The sequence below is a fragment of the Canis lupus genome, chromosome 5, assembly GCF_003254725.2.
Source record: "Canis lupus dingo isolate Sandy chromosome 5, ASM325472v2, whole genome shotgun sequence".
Classification (NCBI taxonomy): Eukaryota; Metazoa; Chordata; class Mammalia; order Carnivora; family Canidae; genus Canis; species Canis lupus.
In genome coordinates this window covers 52,472,633-52,496,410 of record NC_064247.1, presented here as the reverse complement: position 1 = coordinate 52,496,410, position 23,778 = coordinate 52,472,633, and the positions used below count along the sequence as shown (strand labels likewise).

Genomic DNA, 23,778 nt, shown 5'->3' with positions numbered 1-23,778 from the left:
ATAAAGAGGCTAAGGGATGAATGACGTCTTACAAGTTTCGACAAGCCTGCAGCCCTCTTCCTCATGTGTGCTGCCCGGGATCCCATGAGGCTCTACCTGTGTTAAGAAGTAGTCTTGGCTCAAAAAAAAAAAAAAAAAAAAAAAAAAAAAAAAAAAAAGTCTTGGCTCCACATAGTTTCTAGTCCACCAACTGTCCTGGTTCCCCTCATCGGGATGCTCTTTGATTTGCCTATGTCCCTTCTCAAGTGTGAGGTTCAAAACTGAGCACAAGTCTCCAAACTGTAGTCTACCCAAGAGAAGGAAAAACTCTTCTGGTTTCAGAAACTACACTTTTAGTAAGGCAGGAGAGGCTTTCATTGGGCTCTTAAGCTTGCTGTATTCCAGCCCTCTCTGCTCGTGCCCTCATTCTAAAAACTACTTTCTCCTAAGGCATCCCCAGGAAAGCTACCATTCTCTACAATAGAGAGGTCAAGTGCCCTGATAGTGACTTGGGCCATCAGGAGGCTAAATCCCACTCTCACTTCCCACATGCTGGATAACCTTGGCAAAGTCATTTATCCTGAGAGATAACAGGCACTGAGGCTCAGTGAAAAGACTCACAAGCCAGACTAACCAGGGTTCTAATCCTGTCTGCATCATCACTTACTTTCAATAAATTACGTACATTTTTCTCCTTGATATCTTCAACTACAAAATAAATAGAGAGGTGCCACCATCTACCCTCACAGGGCTGTCGTGAGGATTAACTGAGTTGGTACTCACAAGGGGTTCACAACAATACCTGGTACATATTATGAGCTTGATGAAATTATTATTATTATTTTCCCATAGGACTGCTGTGAGGGCAAAACTGAATCATGTACGTAACGAGACTGAAAGGCACGTAGTATACAGTAGGTACCCCATGAGGGGGACTAATTATCACTAGTTATTTTTTATAGTGGACTGTACATAATTCAAACTTTGCCATTTTAAGTATTTCTTGGCACGCAGTTCAGTGGCGTAAAGTGCACTGACAGCGTTGTGCAGCCACCCCAGCCATTCAGTGCAAGCAGCATTTTCTTCCTCCCAAACTGTAATTTCATACTCACTAACCACTACCTCTTCATCATGCCCCTCCATGCCCCACAGGCCCTCACAACCACATTCTACTTGCTGTCTCTCTGAATTTCATTTCTCTAGATATGTCATTTGAGTGGAATCCCACAGACTTTATCTTTTTATAACTGGCTTATTTCACTTTGTATAACGTTTTTACATTTCATTTGTGTAGTAGCATGTGTCAGAACTTCCTTCCTCTCTGCCATGGAATAATATTCCATTGGATATAGGCACCATGTTTTGTGCATCTACTCAATCTGCTGATGGATGCCTGGATGGCTTCCACCTTTTAGCTGCTGTGAATAATGTCAGTATGAATCTGGGTATACATATATCAGTTCTATTACTAATTCCTCAGAAATCACTTCTCTTCAAAACCCATTTTTACTGTTAAATTATCATCCTCCTACCCGGATGGTACCCTAATAGGAGTCAGAACAAAGGGAAGAAAGTATAATGCAAAATAACTAAGGTCAAGTAACTTGGCTAGTTGAGGCTAGCTTACACAACACTGGAAAATTAACTTGGGAACTGCAAAGGAGGTGACATATGTAATGGTGTTTTATAAGCTGTAAAACACTGAATGAATAAAAGAAAAAAAAAACCCATATTCATTTGACTCCTGCTCTCTGGACTAAACAGATCATAGAACATTTTTCTGTTTTTCCCTTATCGTCCATGAACAGCACCAGCACTGTGAGGGCAGCCCTGGGGCTGAATGTGGGAGCTAACTGCTGCTGGGGGCTGATGAGAACACAAACCATTTCTTTGGTGGGTTCAACAAACATATCAGCCCTTACATTTCCTGGTCATGCAGTGACAGATTTTTCTAAGATTGAAAACTCCATTCTTTTTCGATTACAGCAATTGCAAGGTGGCACAGGTTAACCTCAGGAGAGTCTGGATGCTTTGACCAAGTCAAAAGACATTCATGTGTCTCCCTCTAGGATGCATGTCATTAAAGTTGCCAACACACAAAGAAATTTAAGTTAAACTGTCACATTACCCACCGCACTTCAAAGCTCATCAATCTCCTGTTAGATTACGGGGACTGTTTGACACTTTTATCACAATCACACTGTTAGAAACACTGTGGCCAAGTCAGGGAAGAGCTTCCCTTTGATGGACGATCACAGTTGATCAAGTTTGTCAGTCGCTTTATGTGTTTTTATGCTTGTTTGATATTCCTGCCCAGAGTAGAGGCTTTTAAGGGCACATCTGTCAATGGATTCAATTTCACAATGCCATGTGATTCTTTTACTTACCCCTGTCTTCTCATCAAAGATTTTGATACCTCCAAAGGAGATGGTTAAAAAGATTTTCTGTTTGTGTTCTCCTTTGGAACGCGCGCCAGCAACAACGCCCTGTTGAAAGGAAGGACATGGTTTTTACTTGAGTGTTTTCATTTGAAGATTCCCTCCAGTCCCAAAGGCATGTCAGATACCATCAGCCAATGCCACCCATCACACACACTCCTCTCCCTTTGCTCCTTCCATGCTTCCCTGCCTGGTGTGTTTGCCTCTCCTTGACATTTTAGGCTAATACTTACCCTAATGTTATCTCTAACATTGTATAAATAGAAACCTGAACACTGATTCACATGACTACCCAAGATTTATAGAAAGCCTACTTTGTGCCTAGATATCCAGCTCAGCATTCAAGACCCCAAGATATACACAATATGATCCTCTCATTAATTGTATTTTGCTGGGCTTCATACTGTACGTGGTTTCAATCTATTACATAAAGATGAATCACAAAATATATTCCTCAATGTGATTTTATCATTATACTTCTGGAGAAAGTTTCCCTAGGAATCAATTTTCAAGATTAGAAAGAAAATAAAAACCATTGCCAGACTGCATGTCTCCATTTTGTCTGGAAGAATATGATCATCAGAGTTATATGCTTATGGTTTGCAGTTTTTTTAACCACATATGTTTCCTATTTTCCTTTACCCTTTCTGGAAGGAAGGTACCTACCCAATGCATTCTATTTATCAATGCATCTGTTTCCCCACTTTTCCAAGCTTTTTTTTTTTTTTATAAACCAAAGATATGCATGTGAGTCAGTCAGAAGGTAAACATCACAAAAGGCAGCGATACTGCTTGCTGCTCTACAAGTAGTGCCTGGGACTGTCCCTGGAGGGAAGAGGCACTCTGTAAATCACTGTGACATGAATGTGCTATCCAGACTTCTTCCCAAGTTGACATGATGCAAGTGAAGAGCAAAGATGTGTGCTTTTCAAACCAGCTTCTGTGGTGGCCAGTGACAGGTAAGCGTGGGCTTCATATGAGGGTACCACTCAGAGGGTGAGGACATTCCAAGGCATTTATACTCTGCATGGGGGTCTTCCTGTCTCTGCGTTGTGTTTTGGTGCTTCTAGCCCCTTCAATGCTGTTCGCCTCCATTGAGCGCAAGATCAAGCCCAACTATTAGCAGTTGTAATTCTAGAAGTCTAAAATAATCATGATGTCATGTTTCTGGGAGATACCAGTCATTTGTGCTCTTGTCAGTACAGCATGTTCACAACCTCAGTGGCAGAGAGCCAGCAGTGTTAGGAACAGAGATGACCAGAAGGCACGGGTTCGAGGCATCCCTTTGAAGATGTTTGGTTATCCTCACTTGGGGTATTGGAATCGGAACAGCTGGCTCCTGCTTCCAGCTCTCTGTGATCTTGGACAGATGACTTCTCATTCCCACATCCTCAAGCATAAACACTACCCTTGTGTGAGTGAGAGAATTCAAGAAAATCTAGGTCAAGGATCTAGTACAGTGCCTGGAACACACTACAGGGATGGCATGAAAATTAACTTCTTCTGGTGAATGGAGGACTGTCCCTAAAAGTCTCTGCTCTGCATCCTGCTTGGGGACTGTCTAGCAGGAAATTCACTCCCTCCTGAGTCACCCATTCATTCTCAATCGCCACTTACACCCTTGCAGATGTAGGGGATGTCAGAACTCAAGAGGATCTTCCAAGGTTCCAGCTGACAGATGAGGACAGTGGTACCTGGGAGGTGGGTGTGGACAGTACAGGGTGGTACAGGGTCCTGGCGGAGATCTGGGACTACAACTCAGCTCACTAGACTCCTGGTGCAGGGAGCACATAATCCTCTCCATGGGCGGGGTTTGAGGGTGGGGGGGTCTTCTTTCTAGCAAGCCCAGATCTCTCTGGGTACATAACCCTCCTCAGCCTTGCTCTTTCAGCCCCTTGGGGCTGCCACACTCTGACCAGAGATCCCTCCTGCAATGCCTGTTCCTCTAAATAGTTAAAGAGAGTGACTCACTCCCAAAGCTAGGTCCTCTGTCTCTGTAACTTCCTTGCTTAGAGGTTTCTAGAGTCCTCGATGTGCGCTGGTTTTCCGTAAATTCCCTGAGGATGATTCTATGGAACATGGGGAGAATGGCCAAAGTATGTTTTAGCAGTCCCAGGGGGTAATTCTTACTTCTCATGCCACCCTACTGGGGGCACTGTCTCTGAACCACCCCCGCTTTGCATTATCCTCTCTCCTTGCTTTTCCTCTTCCTCAAAAAGGAAACTGAGTAGGCCCGCCAGACTTTCAACCTAGGGAAACTCCACTCTGAACGCTGTGTTCTTGGCTGGGTTTGGAATAAAATACCTTATGCTGCCACCCCTCCACAGCTGAAACTTCCAGCTTCAGATCTCCAGACACACACACACACACACACACACACACACACACACACACACGAACTGGATATAGCTCCGTCATAAATGAAACGACTGGAAGGACTGAAAGGACTGTCGAAAGGGCGGGGAGCCCTTCCTTCTTGTTTAACTCCTCTTAGGCGAGAACATCACAGCCCATGGTGGGGAAGAGGGTGGCACCTTTGATCGAGAAGAGTCCTTGTGGTCCTTAGCTCTCTGAACCACTGCCACACCAACAGCCGTGACTCTTGGCACACGGTAGTGCTGCCCAGATCATGCCCCCCTTTGCTTCCTGGTGCCAAAGAATGTGCTGCTCAAATGCAGCTGTATGCAAAAAAGGATAGGGAGAGCACACACACATGTTCCAGGAGCTTTTCTGCTTGGGGCAGTGGCTGGTGGTGGCTTTACATGACAAATGAAAGAGGGAAGGACTATCCCTGCAGTGCTGTCTTTGGGGAAATAAAACTCCAATTTTATCAAGCATGTTTCTCCTGTGAGACAGGACCCTGAGTCAAGCTCTGAAAAATTGCACTAAGTCCAGGCAAGTGTGCTAGCAGACAGCACGCCTCACGGTCTCATCTCCACCACGAGATTATTCATTGCTGGCACGCAGCAGCAGCAGCAGCAGCAGCAGCAGCAGCAGCAGCAGCGGTCCAGGAGACAGCTTGGACTGGGGAGTCAGATGATGTGGATGGATGTGCCCTTTGGGGCTCAGTGCCTCACTGTTTGCCACCTGACTAAGTCACCATTGGAAATCTGGAAAATACAGTCAGGCATTTTTTTGAGTAGCTACACTATGTGCTACAAGTTCTCTTACGTATCATATAATTTAGCCCAGGCCACAATCCTGAGAAGTAAAAATGATCTCGCTTAGTTTATATGTAAGGAAACATAAGGCCAGGGGGGCAAGTGATCTCCCCAAACCTCAAGGAACTAAGAAGACAGAAAGAAAATTCAAACTAGAGATATTTTGGATTCCAATGTTGGGCTTCTTTCTGTTATAACCTTCCTCGAGAGCTTTTATTTATTTATTTAGAAAACATAGATGGGGGAGAAAAGACTACATGATGTACTACAGATATGTCAAAAATGTTCTGCAAAGAGCAGAGTGGATCCACCAGCAACCAGACTCTGCAGTGAAGGGGAATTTTAAATGATAATAATCACATTTCTTACCTTGTAAGGGTGTTCAGATATTGAAAACAGTTATGCACATGCAGGACTTAAGCAAGTAAGCTGCATGTAGGAAGAGCTCAGTGAATAACAGTTATTATTACTGGTAGTAAGATTCTTTTTATGAAGCAATGCCATGTGTGAAATGGCTGACATGGGCATCCCTAAGGGAGTCACACGTAGGTAGCATCTCCATGAAGGAACTGACACACAAGAGGTCAGGCACACCAGGCACGATTAACTGGCTGCCCTGTCCAGCTCTGGGATTGTTGTGAGGATCAGAAAGGGGAAGCCCAAGAAAGGGCTCTGAGAAACCTCCCCCAGCATGGTGCAAACACATAATGGGATGGCTGTGATCTCCATGGATCCTGTAAAACAGGTAGGAAAACACAACAGGCTTTAGGCACGAATGGCCAAAAACCTATTATGCTATTCCAGAATGTTCTACTATTTAAAAAAGCTGGTCTCCAATTTCAGCCTTCCTAGTTATCAGCTATACAAGCCTCGGAAATAACTCACCCCAAATTTCACTTTTTCCGGTTAAAAAAGAATTTAAAGACTTTATTCTGTTTTGTGTCCAGAGCCTGGCCCCTGTGGACTGCATTCCCTGGTACTCTGGGCTTCCTGTCATCTGGCTTCCAGTTGAGTTCCACCCATGCAAGAGAGGCAAGAGATTAGAAGGTGGATGGGGAGAGAGGTCAGGGTATTCCATCCATATCCTTTCCTTCCTTGTGCTGCATCTCTGGCTGTGCCTATATTTCTGCTTGGTGAGGGAGAGGACTTCCTCCTCAATCCTGCTCTGCTTGGGTTTCAGTAATCTTTCTTTCTAGGGTGGTAACTGCTTTCACTGTTGCAGGTGTCTGAGAGGTTAACCATCCCTTGTACCTTACTTAACCTTACCTACCCTTTCTAAGTGGCTCTTTCATTCAAGTGTCCTCCTCTGACCTAGCCAAGGTGGGCTCTGCTTCTTATAGGACCCCAGCTGACATATTTAGAGCTCTGTAATTAGCCCTCCAGGCACTGTCTCTGGGAGATCTCATCCCCTCCTAGAGTCTCAACCACCACTGTTTTGCCCAACATCTCTAAAAGCTGACTACTTTGGAGATCCCTGGGTGGCTCAGCGGTTAGGTGCCTGCCTTCAGTCTAGGGTGTGATCCTGGAGTCCCGGGATTGAGTCCCACATTGGGCTTCCTGCATGGAGCCTGCTTCTCCCTCTGCCTGTGTCTCTGCCTCCCTCTCTCTCTCTCTCTCTCTCTCTCCTTGTCTCTCATTAATAAATGAGTAAAATCTTTTTTTTTTTTTTTTTTTTTTTTTTTTTTTTTTTTTTTTTGACATTTAAAACATTTTATTATGGAAATTTTCAAACGTACAAAAGTAAAACAGTAAAATGAACTTGACATAACGATCCCATAGCATCTACAATTACTTACTCTTTACTCTTCTCTTTGATGAAACTATTTGAAATATATAAACATGCTGACAGGACATGAGTTCCTTCAGCTGTCAAGGAATAACTGAACCTGGCAAGAATAATTTATTCATGCAACCAGAGGGTATGGGTGGTTGGTATCACCTATTAATGGATCATATAGTTACAAAGCTGATTGATTCCCCCCTTTTTTTTCCCTGTGGACTTTGGGTGAATGAATTCTAGGTTAAAATGTCACTTTCTAGACAGCCCATCTTTAATCACTGCCCCATCTAAATTACATATCCCCACCATCACCACCTACATTACACTCTCAGAACACTGTTCTTTTCCTTTAAAGAATATATTCTTTAAAATGTTATCTCCTCCACAAAACCACAAGCTTTCTGAGGATGGGGATCATACTGACTATTCACCAGGCAGTCCAGTGTCTAAAATATAGTAGGCACTTTATAATACTTGGTGGGTAAATGAATTTAAAAAAAGGAAAAAAAGAATGAATAAAGCAACTGCTAATGAGAATTATAACACAGCAGTATGGGGTCTGTTTGAAGGGTTGGGTTTTCTTGAAGTTGCTCTTGCACTCAGAATGGATATGATATGTTAGATGTTTCTAATTCCATGGGTCTAAATAAGACACCTGGTGTGAAGTATATCACATGATAGTAGGAGCTCCAGAGCACCAAGTATCATGGGACAGGTTTGGGACAGCAAATAAAGGTGGCAAAGAGAAAAGTTGGTAAAAGTAAATGACTAAAGCTTTTGATTGAGGCCTGAAAGTGAAAGTGATGTGACTGTGTTCAACCCCAACAGGCTTAACTAGAAAGTTTTGTTGGGCTCAGATTGAGCGGAAGCTCCAGGGGTAGGGCACTGCTTACACAAGGAGCCCCAGAACATTAGGGTAAGGTGGAGCATTGTGTCTCATGCATGACAAGAAGGGATTTCAGGTACAGGCACCTCACAAGCTGCTTTTCCTTTACAGGGAAGACTACCTGTGTTTGGCCAGGGGAAGACTAGAGTCTTCTGCACAGTCCTATGGCTGTCCTCTAATTCATAGCGCATTACTGAAAATTAGCATGCTGGCAAACATTTTCAAGAGTTGGTGAGAGGCTTTAATCACCTAACAACTATTTATCACGCACCTCATCAGGATCTGATATCATTTTTTTATGGCAGGGAATCCAAAATACAGAGAGCACACCCTCCATGATTTCAAGTTAATTGCCTAATTGGTAAATGAGTAAAATCTTAAATAAAAAAAAGCTGACTACTTTGTAAGTCAATGATATGTGGAGACTGGGTAGTAACTTATCAGCTAGGGCTTAAAATCTCACTGGGAAACAAAGATAAGTTAAATGCAGATACAAAAAAGAATATAATTAAGCACTAAACTATGTCTTATTGAATAGTGGGCATCTAGAGATCATGGTCTGAATTCTGGGGTTAACACAGGTTAAAGGAAGGTGGGGCAAATCCCTTAACTTCTATCAATTTCAGATTTTTAATTTCTAAAACAGAGAGGCTAATATCTATTTCAGAGATGTTATCTGGGAAAATGCTTATGTTGATTCTAAATTAAAACATGACGATGATGGTGTTTAGCTAGAGGATAGGCGACAGTCCACTCATCCTCGGAATAGGAATCCCCTCTCAAATCTCTGTAATCCAAAAGAAAACTCTCTAAAACAAGAAAAGGTACCAGCCTCTGAGTCTAGCAAAGAAAAACAGATTTTCTTTTTATTTCTCCTATGGCCTAATATGAACAAGTGGGCCCTTTTGCAAGGCTAACAGGCATTTTGTACTTCTCTGCCTCTTTCTTTCCTGGGCAGGTGGCCAAATGGAGAATCGATCATTTATGTTTCTTTCTCCTAAAGAAAAACCACTGGGAGCTGAAATGTCAACATTCTTCTCAGGAACTTGCAAATAATGAAACACAATTGTCTGGGAATCAAGAACCCCCTCAACAAGCTCAGCGCATCTGACAGGAGTGTGTTATGGAAGGACAAATTTCCAGGGCTTTGGGGACCTCATGGTTATAAGGGGTGACAGATGGGGCACTTCACTGCAGGTAACACACGCACAAGGTCAGCAATCATTGCTGGGCCTGGTCCAGCTAGCTGGAGTCAACGTTAATGCTGACAGAGGACCTTCAGAGAGCACAGGCAGGCTGCTGCTCAAAGCCACTTAGAACTCAGTGCTTCCATGAAGGCAGTTGGCCAACGAGGTGCTTTGTGACAGATGCCTGGTGAATAGCAATCTAGCAGGATGCTGGGAGAAGAAGCATCAGCTCCTCAGCAGACTTACTCGTGGCTCTGGGTGAGAACCAGGACGTTGGGAGGTTTTTCCTGATGTCCTTTATTTAATATTTGCTAGGAGCAAATCTCATTTACCTGGTCTCATATTAAGTAAGGGGGGGACTTCAGCAAAAATGAAGGTCTGGGCCTTCATTCCTTTCACTGGCTAGGGTCTCCTTGGGGTAGAAGGCATGGCTCTACCTGATGGAAGTCTGGAGAGAAGCTGAGGACCCCAGGCTCAGTCTCCTCTGGGTTCTCCCTGCAATCTGCCCACTGGTAGAGAGGCTGTGCTCTGCTCAGATCTCATGCATGGATCATAAGTCTTGCTCTGGGACAGGACAGTGGTTGGTGGGAACAAGAAGGCTTGCAGTTATCCAACTGCTCCACAGACCACATGGGACAGCCTGTGTCTCTTAAGGATGCCCACTGTGGCCATATATCCACGTTATACCCTCCATCCCAGCATTTATCAATCAGAAGATTGGAGTTTAGAGGTCCTCCTGTCAGACTTCTTTATCTACTTATCAATCAGATTTGAGCTTAACAGAAAAAGAGCTCATTATTAGATTGCCCTCAAATCTCGTAACACTGCTTAATCATAAAAACAAAAAAGGAAAGAAAGAAAATATTAACCTTTCCCAAGGTGACAGTCTGTGAAATCATGATTTTGGTATCTTTTAAAACCTTTTTCTAGTATACCTTATAATAGACACATAACTATTAAAATAAGGCTTGCTTATGTAACAGCTAAATAAATAATGGGTAGGTAGTTTAGAAAACTAAGATTTCTGGGGTGCCTGGATGGTTCAGTCGGTTATGTGTCTGACTCTTGGTTTTGGCTCAGGTCATGATCTCACAGTCGTGGGATCGAGCCCCACATGGGGCTCTGTGCTCAGCACAGAGTCGGCTTCAGAGTCTCTCTCCCTCCTCCTCCAGCTCACACTCATGCTCTCTCTTTCTTTCTCTTTCAAATAAATAAATAAATAAATAAATAAATAAATAAATAAATAAATAAATAAACAAACAAATACATAAATAAAATAAAATCTCCCTAAAAAATTTTAAAAGTAAATTAAGATTTTTAAAAATGATTTCTACAGCCATACTACAAGATACTTAGCATCTTTTATATGTCTTAAATTACTGAGAAAATTTGTATACTATAAATAAAAATAAGAGTTATGATTTATTAAGCAAATAGGAAAGAAAAGGCAACACAGAGGGTGTTTTACAGATCCTGTCCCAGTTCATTCTTGGAGGCACTTGGCCAGCCTTGTATATATATTTTTTCTTCTTCTTCTTTTTTTTATACTTAAAAAAATTACACTGACCAAGTTGCATCCTGAGTGACTATTTCAAAGTATGAAAAAAGTTCTCATAATATTAAATGAGAAAAAAAAATAACAGGATATAAGACTGTATAAATAGTGGGACGCCTGGGTGGCTCAGCGGCTGAGTGTCTGCCTTCAGCTCAGGGCATGATCCCGGGTCTGGGGATCAAGTCCCACACTGGGCTCTCTGCGAGGAGCCTGCCTCTCTCTGTGTGTCTCTCATGAATAAATAAAATCTCTCTCTCTCTAAAAAAAAAAAAAAAAAAAGACTAAGTAGCAATTCCAAGTGCATTACATATGTTTGTAATTCATATAACATATATAAATAGGGCAGCCCAGGTGGCTCACCTGTTTAGTGCTGCCTTCAGCCCAGGGCATGATCCTGGAGACCTGGGATCAAGTCCCACGTCAGGCTCCCTGGATGGAGCCTGCTTCTCCCTCTGCCTGTGTCTCTGCCTCTCTCCCTCTCCTGTGTATTCTCATGAATAAATAAATACAATCTTTAAAAAATAAATAAATATACAAAGGCAGATTGTGAGTTACACACAAAAATGTTGACACTGATTTTATGTGGTGATTTTAATTTTTTTTCCTTTTATTTTTGTGTATTTTCAAAATATTTTACAATGAACATCTTGTGAATTCTATAATCAGGAAAATACTTAAATTATATGTGTTAAATGCATGAGGTATTTTTGAGGTGTCCTGCTAAATCATTTGTTTTTCCAATATTTTAAGTCACTTTTTAAAAGAAGGAAACATAGACTATATGAAGATCAGAATGTAGGAAAAATTATGCTCTTTTTCACATGCTTTTAAAGGCCATTTAATAACATAATTTTATTCTACATATTACTTTTTCCCCAATTTCTTTCTTAGATTTTTTTTCTTTCTTAGATTTTTCAATAAAAAAGCCTTCTTTAAATATTTATAATCAGAAACCTCTCTGTGATATCTCCTAATCCCATAATCTCATTACACATTACTTTAAAAATTAACACTTTACAAAGTATTTTGAAACATTAATAGGAATGATAAAAATGAATAAAATTAGCTTTTATCTTAATGTAGCATCTTTTACCATATTTATCATATGGCAAAATACTTAAAATGTGTTCAAAAATAACAAAAGGTAAAGATTTATAAAATCTGAGGGACTATAAAATTTGACAACTTTTCTTTTTGCAGGCAGTGCACAATGAAGATAAAATTGAATAAAATGTGATATGCTCATAAGTTATAAAACCAGTTTCAGGAAAATATCTCCACACAGTAGGCGCTCAATAAATATTTTCATGATGACTAAAATCTCTTCCCAATGAATATATGCACTGACTCATCAGTGAACCAAGTAATTTACTAAAAAATGAATAAGTAAAAAGTTTTGCCACAATGATCATAATCACTCCCTTCCCTCGGTCCTATTAAGCCAATGATTTTGAAAGTAAAATATTTGCACAGTACCTTGAGTTTCATCATGGAATCTTGACATAACTTGTCGCCCCGAGCTGCAGAAACCTCATCAATCCCGATCAGCTTGGCCTTGTACCGGACCCCTTCACCTTTAAACCTCTTTATCAAAGTGGCTTCACTGCGATCCTGACCTAGAAACAGAGAAAAGCAGGATGCAGGCATGTAAGTATTCAGGTCCCACTGTCTTTAAATAGCCATAGTGCTGAGATTTGTTCTCTAGTTTCACTTATGTTCTAAGAAGTCACATCATTGGACCGAGTAGAAAGTAATTATAGTTCTCTTGGATGCAAATTCTGGCTATATCCTTTTAAATCCAGAGGCAACTTACTTCTCTCTGAGTTTTCTCAGGCAAGAGAAAATAAGAGTTAAAAATAGCCAACCCCAATGGGGCATTAAGATAATTAAACTAGACAACATGTGTAAAGCACCCAATACAGAATTTGATGCACGCTAGATATTTAACAAATAAGAATCACCTAGTAGGAGTTCATGTCTGACATTCTTGTTAGAAAGTGGTATTTGCACTGAGCCTCTTTGGTTAGGGTCCAAGACCCTCTTACACCCAATTCCATGGGCTGCTTTTTAGTGAGGCTCCAGTGTAATAGCTTTGTATCAAATAATGATCCAGGGACAACTATAAAAAAAATGGTTTTACAATATCTCTTCTGCTAACTCATGTGTATAGAAGTAGGCTACTTGATACGGTGTGCCCATATCCTGCAACAGCCTTTCTCAGTAATTATTAACATAATATTTTGCTATGATATATCAACCAGAAGTTCAAATACAACCACATAAAATAAGGACAGTAAAGTTTCTGTGAACTGAGTGTCTCATGGGAGATGTTTTATAAACTTGATCGCACTCTTCATAAAAACTCAACCATATCCATCATCTAGATGAAGAAGATGAAGGTCACAGAATTCAAGGAGCTGGTCCCAAGTTCACACAGTCAGAAAAAAGATGAATACACAAGAATTAAAATTTCTAATACCATCAAACTTTGGTAAAATTCATCAAAGGATGGGGCATTGCATGTGTGGCTCTTAAAACATGAGGTGCTCTAGTCTCTGAGACTCATGGCCTGGAACATCATTGACTTGAATTTCCAATGCCTTCTCTATCATACCTGCTCTTACTGGGCAGAATTTCTGAGCTGGGCACATGAGCAATATCTCAGCCTACCTCCCTGTATCTATATAACGTGCAAACTAAGGCCTTTCTATCATGTGCAGTTGAGAATCATTTGAGTTGAAAACAGAGGAAAAATAACAGCAATACTTAATCATTGCATAATGCTTTTCTACTGAAAAAAAAAAACATAACTTGTGGCCCATTTATTTATTCAGTTGTCCCTCATTGAGTGTCTCCCCTATGCCAGATGCTGTAACTCTCTGCAACAGACGCATGAGACACAGTCTCTGACCCTACCAGCTCAAGATTTTGGCGACTGAAGGTAAAAATGTGTAACACATTATACCAGTTGTGTAAGAAGGTACTGGCTTTAGTTGGACATCCTCATTTCAAATCATAGCTTTCCCACTTGAAAACCAACTGAACTGTCTACCTAGCCTCAGTTTCCCCATCTGTCAAATGTGGATAAGAGATCTACCTTCTGACTTATTGTGAATAGTAACTTATAGGAGAGAGTACATGTGAAGCACAGATTCACATGCTAAGTTCTCAGAAAATGGCAGCTGTTGTCATTATTATCAGCCCCGTGAAAGAAGCACAGAGAAGATCCCATGCTGAGGGAGGTGGGTACAAAGGAGAAATGTCTGCAGAGCCAGACCCCTAATTTCCAGCTGGTGCTTTTTCCCAGTGTACCCTTTCTGACTTCTGGTATATTAAAGCCTTTGAATTACATTCCACAAAGCAGATATAACACAGGGATGATGAGTCAGAACCTATAATAAATGTAAAAATTCAGCCTCAGGATTCTGTGAGGGCAGATGTCAGAGAATAAAGCTATGAACAAAGAGTACACTTGCCATGATACACTCTGTACAGACATCTAGCTCAACAACACGGTCTACCAAGTCACCTCTCTGCATTATTATGCAATGTTGGGTAGGAATGGCCTATGGCTTGCTCTATTTCTAGGGAAGGTTATCTTCCTCTATCCCAAATATCACCTCTGCCTCTTCAACACATGACACTATTTTAGTCACTGATCAAATATCTTTCATTGTTTGAGATTTCTCCAAGCTTTATATCCCAGGTAGCATTTATTATGTTCTATACAAAGCACACTGTATACACCAATTTGTTTAGCCACAGACATGACCCTAGAGATAGGTACTGTTATTCACATTTTTATAAATGAGTAGCTAAAAGTGAACATCTGAGAGGCCAAGTAACTTCCCCAAAATTACTGAGTGATACCTTAACCCAGATCTGTCTGATGCCAAAGACCAGGCTTATGGTTTGCTTGTGTTATGCGTTTTCAAGCTTGTTCTCTTAACCACCATGATTAATTGCTTCTCATTCTACCTGATTTCCCCATCTTTATATTGTACCAAAACTCACCTGGCCTAAATCTGTTGATACCTAATACGCTGGCGGCATTAAAACTCCTTTGAAAAGACAGCTTGAAAATGGAACAAACAGCTTCCAGCCTTCACATCATGTCCCAGAAAATGTCTATGAGTCAGATACAAAGACAGCCTTAAGAAAATATTTGTCAAGGCACAGAGCTCTAACCAAGGAGGATGCTTCATAAGGGGGCAGAGCCAGATCAGGTGAATGAGGGCAGAGATTAATAAGAAAATATTAGGCCATTTAGAGGAAAGTAGGGAGCCCAATTTAGATTAGGACCCAGGGCCAAGCTAATTTGTATGAAGGGCACTTATGCAGTAGATAATCCAGTTTCTCATTAAATGCTCCACCATTAAAAGGGTAATTTTTCATGAGCACATCTTGAGCAAGGTCTCAGTTATATTAGTTAAGAAATAAATAACAGATATCAGAGCCATAAGGCTATTCCATCAGAGGCACATATGATTTGAGGGTATTAGGGAAAGGGTCAGTCTTCATGCATCCCAAGTCATCACGAATCCCCACCTTATTCTGCTGAAAGAACCAGTGGCCCTATGCTTCAGGATGGACAAAAGAAAGGACACGTGTTTAAGGAAAATCAACAACATTGTCACTACCAATTATCGACCGTTTACTATACCAGTTGCTGGGCCAAGATTTTACATGCAATCTCTCATTTAGCCCTCACACCTGCTCTTTAAGATAGACTCTATCACCTGCCCTATTTTACAGAAGATAACATCAATGACCAACACCAATAGCAGAGCCTGAATTTTTAAAATAAGGGCTTTATTGAGATATAATTCCCATACCACTTGATTCCCTCTTTTCAAGTATATAATTCAATGATTTTATACATTCACAGAGTTGTACAAACATCATCACTAGCTTATTGCATAACATTTCCATCACTCCCCAAAGAAGCCCTGCATCCATTAGCAGTGCCTTCCCATCTCCCCCAAACCAATCCAGACAACCACTAAGTCCATTTGCTGCCTCTGTGGATTTGCCTGTTTTGGAGGCAAATTTCATTTCACGTCAATGGTAACATACAATGTGTGATCCTCTGTAACTGGTTTCTTTCACTCTTCATCACATTTTCAAGGTTATTCCCGGTTATAGTATTATGCAACTACTTCACGCCCTTCGTTTCTGGCTGAATAATATTCTATTCTACCAATGTACCACGTCAATTGATGACATTTAGGCTGTTTCTATTTGGGGGCTATTATGCACAATGCTGCTATGACACTTGTGTATCAATTATTACGTAGGCATATTTTTTAATCCTTAGTATTATACCATTTCTCCCTGAGTACCTGTTCTCTATCAGGTATAATACTGGGCCGTATGGTAACTCTATGTTTAATTTTTTTGAGAAATTATCAAAGTGGTTTTTCCAAAGTGGCTGTATCGGGTTACAATCTCACCTGCAAAAGTATGAGGGTTTCAGTTTCTCTACCAGATATTCTTGCCAATATTTATCTTTTTTGCCTTGGCCATCCTCGTGAGTGTTTAGTGATTATCAGAGTTTTGTTTTGCATTCTCTTCAGGACTAATGACGTTGAGTATCTATCTTCTCTTGTGCTCACTGTCCTTTTGCATATCTTCTTTGGAGCAACTCTTACTCAAATGTGACATAGTCGGGGACCTGGCTGGCTCAGTCAAAAGAACATATAACTCTTGATCTCAGGGTTGTGAGTTTGAGCTCCCACTGCGTGTAGAGACTACTTCAAAAATAATAAAATCTTTTAAAAAATAAGAAAAATAAGAAAATCTGCCATAGTTTAATCTGACGTCCTGAGTTTGAACCCAGGTTTTATGTTTAACTATTAGGCTCCTTGGCATCAGTTGACCTTACTCCATACTCTGTTATGGCACTTGCCACTTTTTACTTTGTGTCACAGCTATTTGAGTAGATGCCTTATGCAGTCTACAGTAAATTGGCAGCTATCTTTCTCCTAAGACAAACACATCATAAACACACACACTGTGCCTGATCTTCTCAGGTCTTTTTTTTTTTTTTTTAATTTTTATTTATTTATGATAGTCACAGAGAGAGAGAGAGAGAGAGAGAGGCAGAGACACAGGCAGAGGGAGAAGCAGGCTCCATGCACCGGGAGCCCGACGTGGGATTCGATCCCGGGTCTCCAGGATCGTGCCCTAGGCCAAAGACAGGCGCTAAACCACTGCGCCACCCAGGGATCCCTGATCTTCTCAGGTCTTATCCCCTTTACCCCCGCAGGGCTACTGGAAATAGGCACTGTCATCATTCTATGAATGAAGAAACCAAAGCCAGAGAGGTATATAATTCAAGTTACTGCAAGCTGAGCTGGGAATAGAATCTCATCCCGCCCTATTCTAAGACCTGAGATCTTCCACTGGGAGGCAACAGGGTTTAATGGCCCAGAACAAGAACTGTGGATTCCAAGGACCTGAATTCTGGTCCCAGCTCTCCCAATCACTCCCCTAATTGTGTTGTGTTGGGTAAATTTCCTTCCATGTCTGCCACAGTGTCTTTCTTCCGTGAAGTATAGCTAATACTGGGTCACTGTGTAGGTCAAAGAAATGATACACAGCAACAGAGGGCAATGAGAGACAGTCGGAGCTCAGTCAAAGTTGACCATTGGTACCTGGGTGATCATACTTCCAGTTTGTCTGGGACAGTCCCTGTGTACACCTTTCACCCTGACACTATTATTACTATCATCCTATTGCTCTCAATCCTCCCAGTTTGGATAATCAATTGTGTGGTCCCCCTAATCATGTCATCATCATTGCACTACCCCAGGGTTTTCTTTGTGCTAGGCAATGTGCTACCTTTCTGAGGTGCCTGGGTGTGTGGAAAGAGTCTCCTTTCCTTTCTAGAGGAAGCCACATTTCAGAAGGGGACACACAGAGCTTCATAAAATGTGACCAGGACTTTAAATGTCATATTGAGCTGAGGGGAGGAGAAATTTATTGTTTGGTGGGGAGAAGATTAGGAACAGCTACAGAGGTGAAATGACATGTGAGGGAGGCTTGGTGAGGAAGCAGGGGTCATCAGGCAGAGAAGGGAGAAACTTCCAGAAAAGCATAAAGTATGATGATATTCAGAAAAAAAGTGAGTCATTAGGTTAGTCTAGTCTTGAGGGTTTCTCAGCCCAAGCAATGTTTTAGAATCACCTGGGGAGCTTTCACAAATAGTTCCCCACAGATGCTGCTTAGATTGGTCTGGGGTGAACCTGAGCCAATTCACATGCTTTGGAAGCACTGTATTAAAAGCAGCCTCACATGACGCTGGCCAAGGCTTTGGGGGCCTATTCCTGGGGGTCCTGAAGCTTTTGGGCTCTGTTGTGTAGGCCACAGGAGCTCTTTATGATACTTTCTGTTGTGAGGATAATATTGAAATACCACTGAGACAACATCTAGGGAAGCATGAAGCTCTCACTGATTGAAGAAAGGACTGACCATGCATTCCTTCATTCATGGAGTCAAGACAGATTATGTGACCACTATGTGTTCTAAGGTGCTAGATATACAGCAGTGAACAAAACATAAATAGCCCTGCACTCAGCCTACAAGCCAGTAGGTTACTGCAGATATTTTTTCATTCTAATATAATGGAGAATCCATCATCTGTAAAAAACCAAACCAAACCAAACAACAAACCCCAAAACTCAAATCATAGATTCCGAAATACCATCCATTGAGACTCTGAGTCTAGTAGGAAGGACCCAGTAATCTTTGAGGATGGTCTGTATATGGGTCAACTCAATCTACTGGGTCCCTTTATAGAAACAAATTCAGAGCAGTCACGTTGCCTAACCTGATACCTCTAGGTCAATGCCAGAGCCAAGATTTAAACAAAGGTCTGCCCAAGTCCACAGAACCAGGATTTCCAGGGTTTTGGTTTCTATTTTTAATCACACGTCTCTATCAGTAAAATACTGTTGAGCCTATACATTGAAAATAGGTATATTTCTGTATAATTTATATGTATGAACTACTTTCAATCTATGTATTGATATCATTAAAGCTCATTTTGTCTTAAAATGTTCTTTATAGAACCAAACATAAAGAGATGTCTAATAATTTCCCACATCCCCAGCAGATAATCTTGCATCCCCTGCAGGGGTCTGCATCTCATAATGCTTCCCTGCAGATTTCTCTGACTGAGAAATAACAACCTGAAAGATCCTCAGGGAGTCACAGCAAACCTACAATCACAATAAAGCATTTGGGTTTCCAGGAATGGTCCACGTCTAATTTTACAATGGACTGCTGGTCATCGTAGGGGCTGCTGTCTTTCATGGATGGTGGGGGCAGGTGGGGTTCACATACATCCTATCACTCTAAGCATCTGGAGGCATCCAGGAGCCACCACAGAGGAGCCTCCATGGTCACTCTCAAATCCATGCCCCACACTGCCTCCAAAGAGACCCAGCCTAGACACCACCTCATCATCATGCTAGCATCCTTGAAATGTCATTGGCTTCACCCCACCTACAATGGGCAGCCTCCCTCTCCTCCCATATCATTTCTGCTTAAACTCCAGTCCTGCGGGCCAGGCTTCTCTGTGCCCTTGGCCCGTGTTATTTCCTCCTCTCTGACTTGCCTTGTCTCCCTGATAAATGTTTCAAATATACCTTCAGATCAAGCATATCTTCTGTTATGAGGGCTGTTTTTTGGAGCGGGGGAAGCACTCCAATATCCCCCATTCTCCACCAACTACAATTAACTTCTTTAATATATCCTACAAGGCCCCTTTTAAACCCATCAACCTCACTTTGGACTCCTTTCCCCCTATCTCTCACATTCTGCCTTTTATCCAGACCTTCCCACAAGCCCTGCTCTGTGCAATGCAGGCTATGCTCTGCAGTTTTGCACTTGCTTTGCACAAGACATTGTGTACTTTTGCACATATGCAAAATGCACATATGCTCTGCACTTTTGCACCTTTGCACAAGACATTGCCCCACCCTGTCTCTCTCCACCCCTTAGCCCCCTTCCACATCTGAGGTCTCAGCACAGTACCATGTGTGAGAGCTCCTCTGAACCCAAAGGGAGGCCCCCTCTGAGATGCATCCAGAGTGCTCTCCTGATAATCCTCATTGCATTTTCCCAGTGAATCAATCTTATTTGTAATAATATGCTTCAACTCAGCTTTCTGCTTAGTCTCTAAACTCCAGAATATAGTGAAGGTACCAGAGCTCGGCACTATCCTAACACATCGACATAAATCCTACAGTATTCCCTCATAGCATCTGCATGACATCTGTGGCACTTTGTTGACTTTGTCTTCATACCTCCTTCTCTGTACTTGAGCTCCACCAGGGTGGGGGCTGGGACAGATTCATCTGTAGTTTCTGAGCCTAGCATGGTGCCTGGCATAGAGTGGACCCGCAGTGCCCAGCTCTACTTTATAATTGAATAATTGAATGAATTTATTTCTTTATTCAAAAGAGGCAGTGGACTCCTGGAGTCAGAATCACTTTGGGGAAGTGTATGGGGCCACTAAACACCTCTTCTATCCAGACCCTATTTCAAATCCATTCTGTGAGTGTGCTTCACTTTGTCTCCAAGGAATAAAATCCCAAATGGGATAAAGTAAATGTCGCACCCATGGTAATTTTAAGGTTGCCTTTGCTTTGAGCCATTAGGAAGAGCATTTCTCAACCGCATCACAAACCTGCTTTCCTCATAACCTGGGAGATGCCTCGCCTCAGAATTTAAATTGAGGTCATCCCCAGTGCACTTTGTAAATTCCCTGTTTTGAACAGTCCTCAAGGCTGCTGTTAGGAAGAACACTGAGACTCTGTCTTGGAGCAGAAGGCATCGCCAATGCGGAGGTCCCACACCAGGAGTGGCCTTGCAGGAACTGCAACTAGCAAGCCCTCTGTCAAAAGTCAGGGTCTAGAGGAAGCAGGCAATTAACATTTTTTATGACACTGAGCAGAGAGCCCACAGAAGCCACTAGAGTAATGTATGGCCTCCCACTCCAGGCTGTTCACTGAAAACTGCTAATGGCCAAATAAAAGATATTTCACACCCAAGATTATTTTCTCTTTATCCCCCCAACTTGTCATAGATGATAATGAGCCCAGCCACAGCAACCCACACAAGAGCCAAGATAAGTGTCTTGCTGTGTTTTCTTCTCATGTGGTCAGCCTGGCTGTGAGTTCTTTTGATTTCTGATAGTTACAGTACTTCCCTGTCTAGCAGAGGTCAACTTCAACATATTCCTTACATGGAGCTGAGTGTTCACTTCTATGTTTAGAGGGAAGTGTCTCAGCAAGTCTAGTAAGTGTCTCAGTCGGCTCGGGCTGCTATAACAAAAATTCCAGAGAGCAGGTGTCTTAAACAGCAGTTCTGAGTAAGTGCTTGTTTCCTGGCTTGCAGATCACTGTATCTTCCTGGGGTAGACAGAGTGAGTGTGCTATCTTCTCTCTTCCTCTTCTTACAAGGGCACCAATCCCATCACGGGTAGACCCTCATGATTTAATTTCAACCTAATTACCTCCCACAGGTCCTACCTCCAATACCATCACATAGGGGGTTAGGGCTTCGAGGTGTGCATTTTCTTGGGTGGCTGGGGGTGGGTAGTGAGACATCAATATTCAGTCCATAATACAGGGGCCAGGATTTGGGAGGAAGAGTCAAAAGCTGGATGATACCTGAAGACGAGCCAGTCCTATTTTCATAAACAGTCATACAGAAGAATCATAACACTTTGGAGACAAATAGGGCAGCCCAATCAGAGGATGGGGTGGGGGGACTGGGGCACAAGAAGTGAGGTCACTGGCACAAGGCTGCACTGACAGCAGCGCCTCACTCTTTGGAGTCCAGTGGTGTTTCAATAGCTCTGCAACTTCACGTGTGTGTAATGCTCTGAAAGTTATTTAACTTTTCTGAGTGTTAGTTTCTCCATCTGCAAAACACCATAGTTATTTGCACTGCTCTCTAGGACTGTTAGAAGGGTTATATAAGACTATGCACACTTTGCTCTTAGCACGCTCCCTGGCACATCACAGTCATTCAGTAAATATTTATTGCCTTCCTCCTCCCCAAATAATATATTTCACATTAAGCACCAGTGGCCCAAAGCTAACCACAGCAAAGTTGACTGCAGTAGGAGTGATGGTCCCAGCTGTTTGGGAAATACTTTTGGTTGCCTGGGAATAAGGGTGCAATTAGGAACAGGATGTTCCTTCCTGAAGGCAATCGGGAGATCACCTTATGAATTATTAACACAATCGCCAAACTGAGACATCCTCCCTCCTTCTGCATATCTATCTGAATCACCAAGCCATCCATCTTGATGATAAGAAAATTTCAAAGAGGTTTTTTTTTCTCCCCAGCCTGTCCAGCGTGATTCTGTCCATTGCTGCTGAAAGAGCTCTATTGTCTGTTATGTTGTCCAATTTAAGAACAGATTGTGGGGGGAATTTCAGAGCCCAGCAGCAGAGATAACTTATTTTATTTAGAATTCTATCTTGCAATTATCCAGGTGTTGATTTGCAATGGACAAATAATTATGTATACTGGCTGCGTAGGAGAGAATGCTGATTTTGTGCAATTAACTAGCTGGGTAGCGAACAGAATAAGGGGAACCACACATTTAGGGAGCTGTTAAAATGTGCTATTTTATGAACATGGTTGCTGTCATTATTGCTAAAAGGTAAACTAATTAAAGAGCCAAAATAATATCCAACCTATAATTCATGCACACATTCTCTTAAAAAGATGTTCTTGATGGGTACACTTCTTAAACTCTATATAGAACATCCGGAATCCACTGGTATCTTCCCAGGTAAAGCCAAGTCTTAAGAATACAAAGATTCTAATTCGAGAGACTGGGAGTCCGTATTTGCAAAGATAAACCTATGATTCTGAGGCTGAGTCAGAGGAGGAACAACTGAAGTGTAAATCAGGGACCTGTGGTGACCTCACATAAGTAGGTCCTGATGATCAGATCACTGGTCCTCCTTTTATTTCCTTTTTATTTAAAGTCAACTAGTACTTATTTCTGTTCCTTTCTTCCTTTCTTTTTCCCCCCTGCTGGAAAAAAAAAAAAAAAAACAGAGAAACTTCCCAGTTTTAAGATTATAGAGGTATCTGTAATCCTCTGTGGGTGAGTCCTTCTGAAGCCCTTCTATGAAGATCGAGGAGCTTGGGGTATCCTACTAACATGGGCCTATCCAGGACCATGTGCAGGTTTGTCCATGCCTGTTTACTGAGAGCCTGAGGACAATGCACACGTCATTGGCTTCTTGGGTGTTCTACAGTGGGGCCTGTGTCTTTTTCCTGGTGGTCAAGGGGCAAACTAAACTAGTCTGTGTTGCCCCTAGGGTCAGACCAAAGCACAGACTAGACTTTGAAGGATACGTACGTCCTTCTCCATCACACACACCTTCATTCCTTACAACTGAGCATGGTATGCATCATTAATCCCTTCTTACAGGTGAGAACTCCGGGGCTCCAAAAACTGGCCTGAGATGACAGAGTAAGGACAAGACAGAGCCAGGAGTGCCAAAAAAATACATGGAGTTAATCAGAAGAAGTCTTAAGGATGAGATTCTGAAGATTCGGGCTGGGTAAGAAGTAGGACCACAAAGGGCAGGGGAAAACTGCTCTGAAGCCACACCCCAGCATTTATTTTTGTTTTTGTCATTTGCAACCACAGGTGTCCTATGAAGGGAGTGGTGCTCCATGGAGGAAGGCAGAGGGATACAGATAAAACACCAAAGGGGTGGGAGCAGGCCAGGGCAGGGTACAGAAGGGGGAAGA

General features: G+C 42.0%; 1 protein-coding gene across 23 annotated transcripts in view; it reads right to left on the bottom strand.

Moving 5' to 3' along the window:
- Window positions 1-23,778, bottom strand: part of DAB1 (DAB adaptor protein 1) — a 1,117,693-nt gene that overhangs the window by 133,373 nt on the left and 960,542 nt on the right. For all 23 annotated transcript variants that reach the window (XM_049110389.1, XM_049110401.1, XM_049110402.1 and 20 more), the window contains 2 exons: window positions 12,463-12,602; window positions 2,367-2,465 (listed from right to left, as the gene is read on the bottom strand). In XM_049110389.1, coding sequence (XP_048966346.1) covers window positions 2,367-2,465; window positions 12,463-12,602 — 239 coding nt within the window. The remainder of the gene's footprint in view (window positions 1-2,366; window positions 2,466-12,462; window positions 12,603-23,778) is intronic.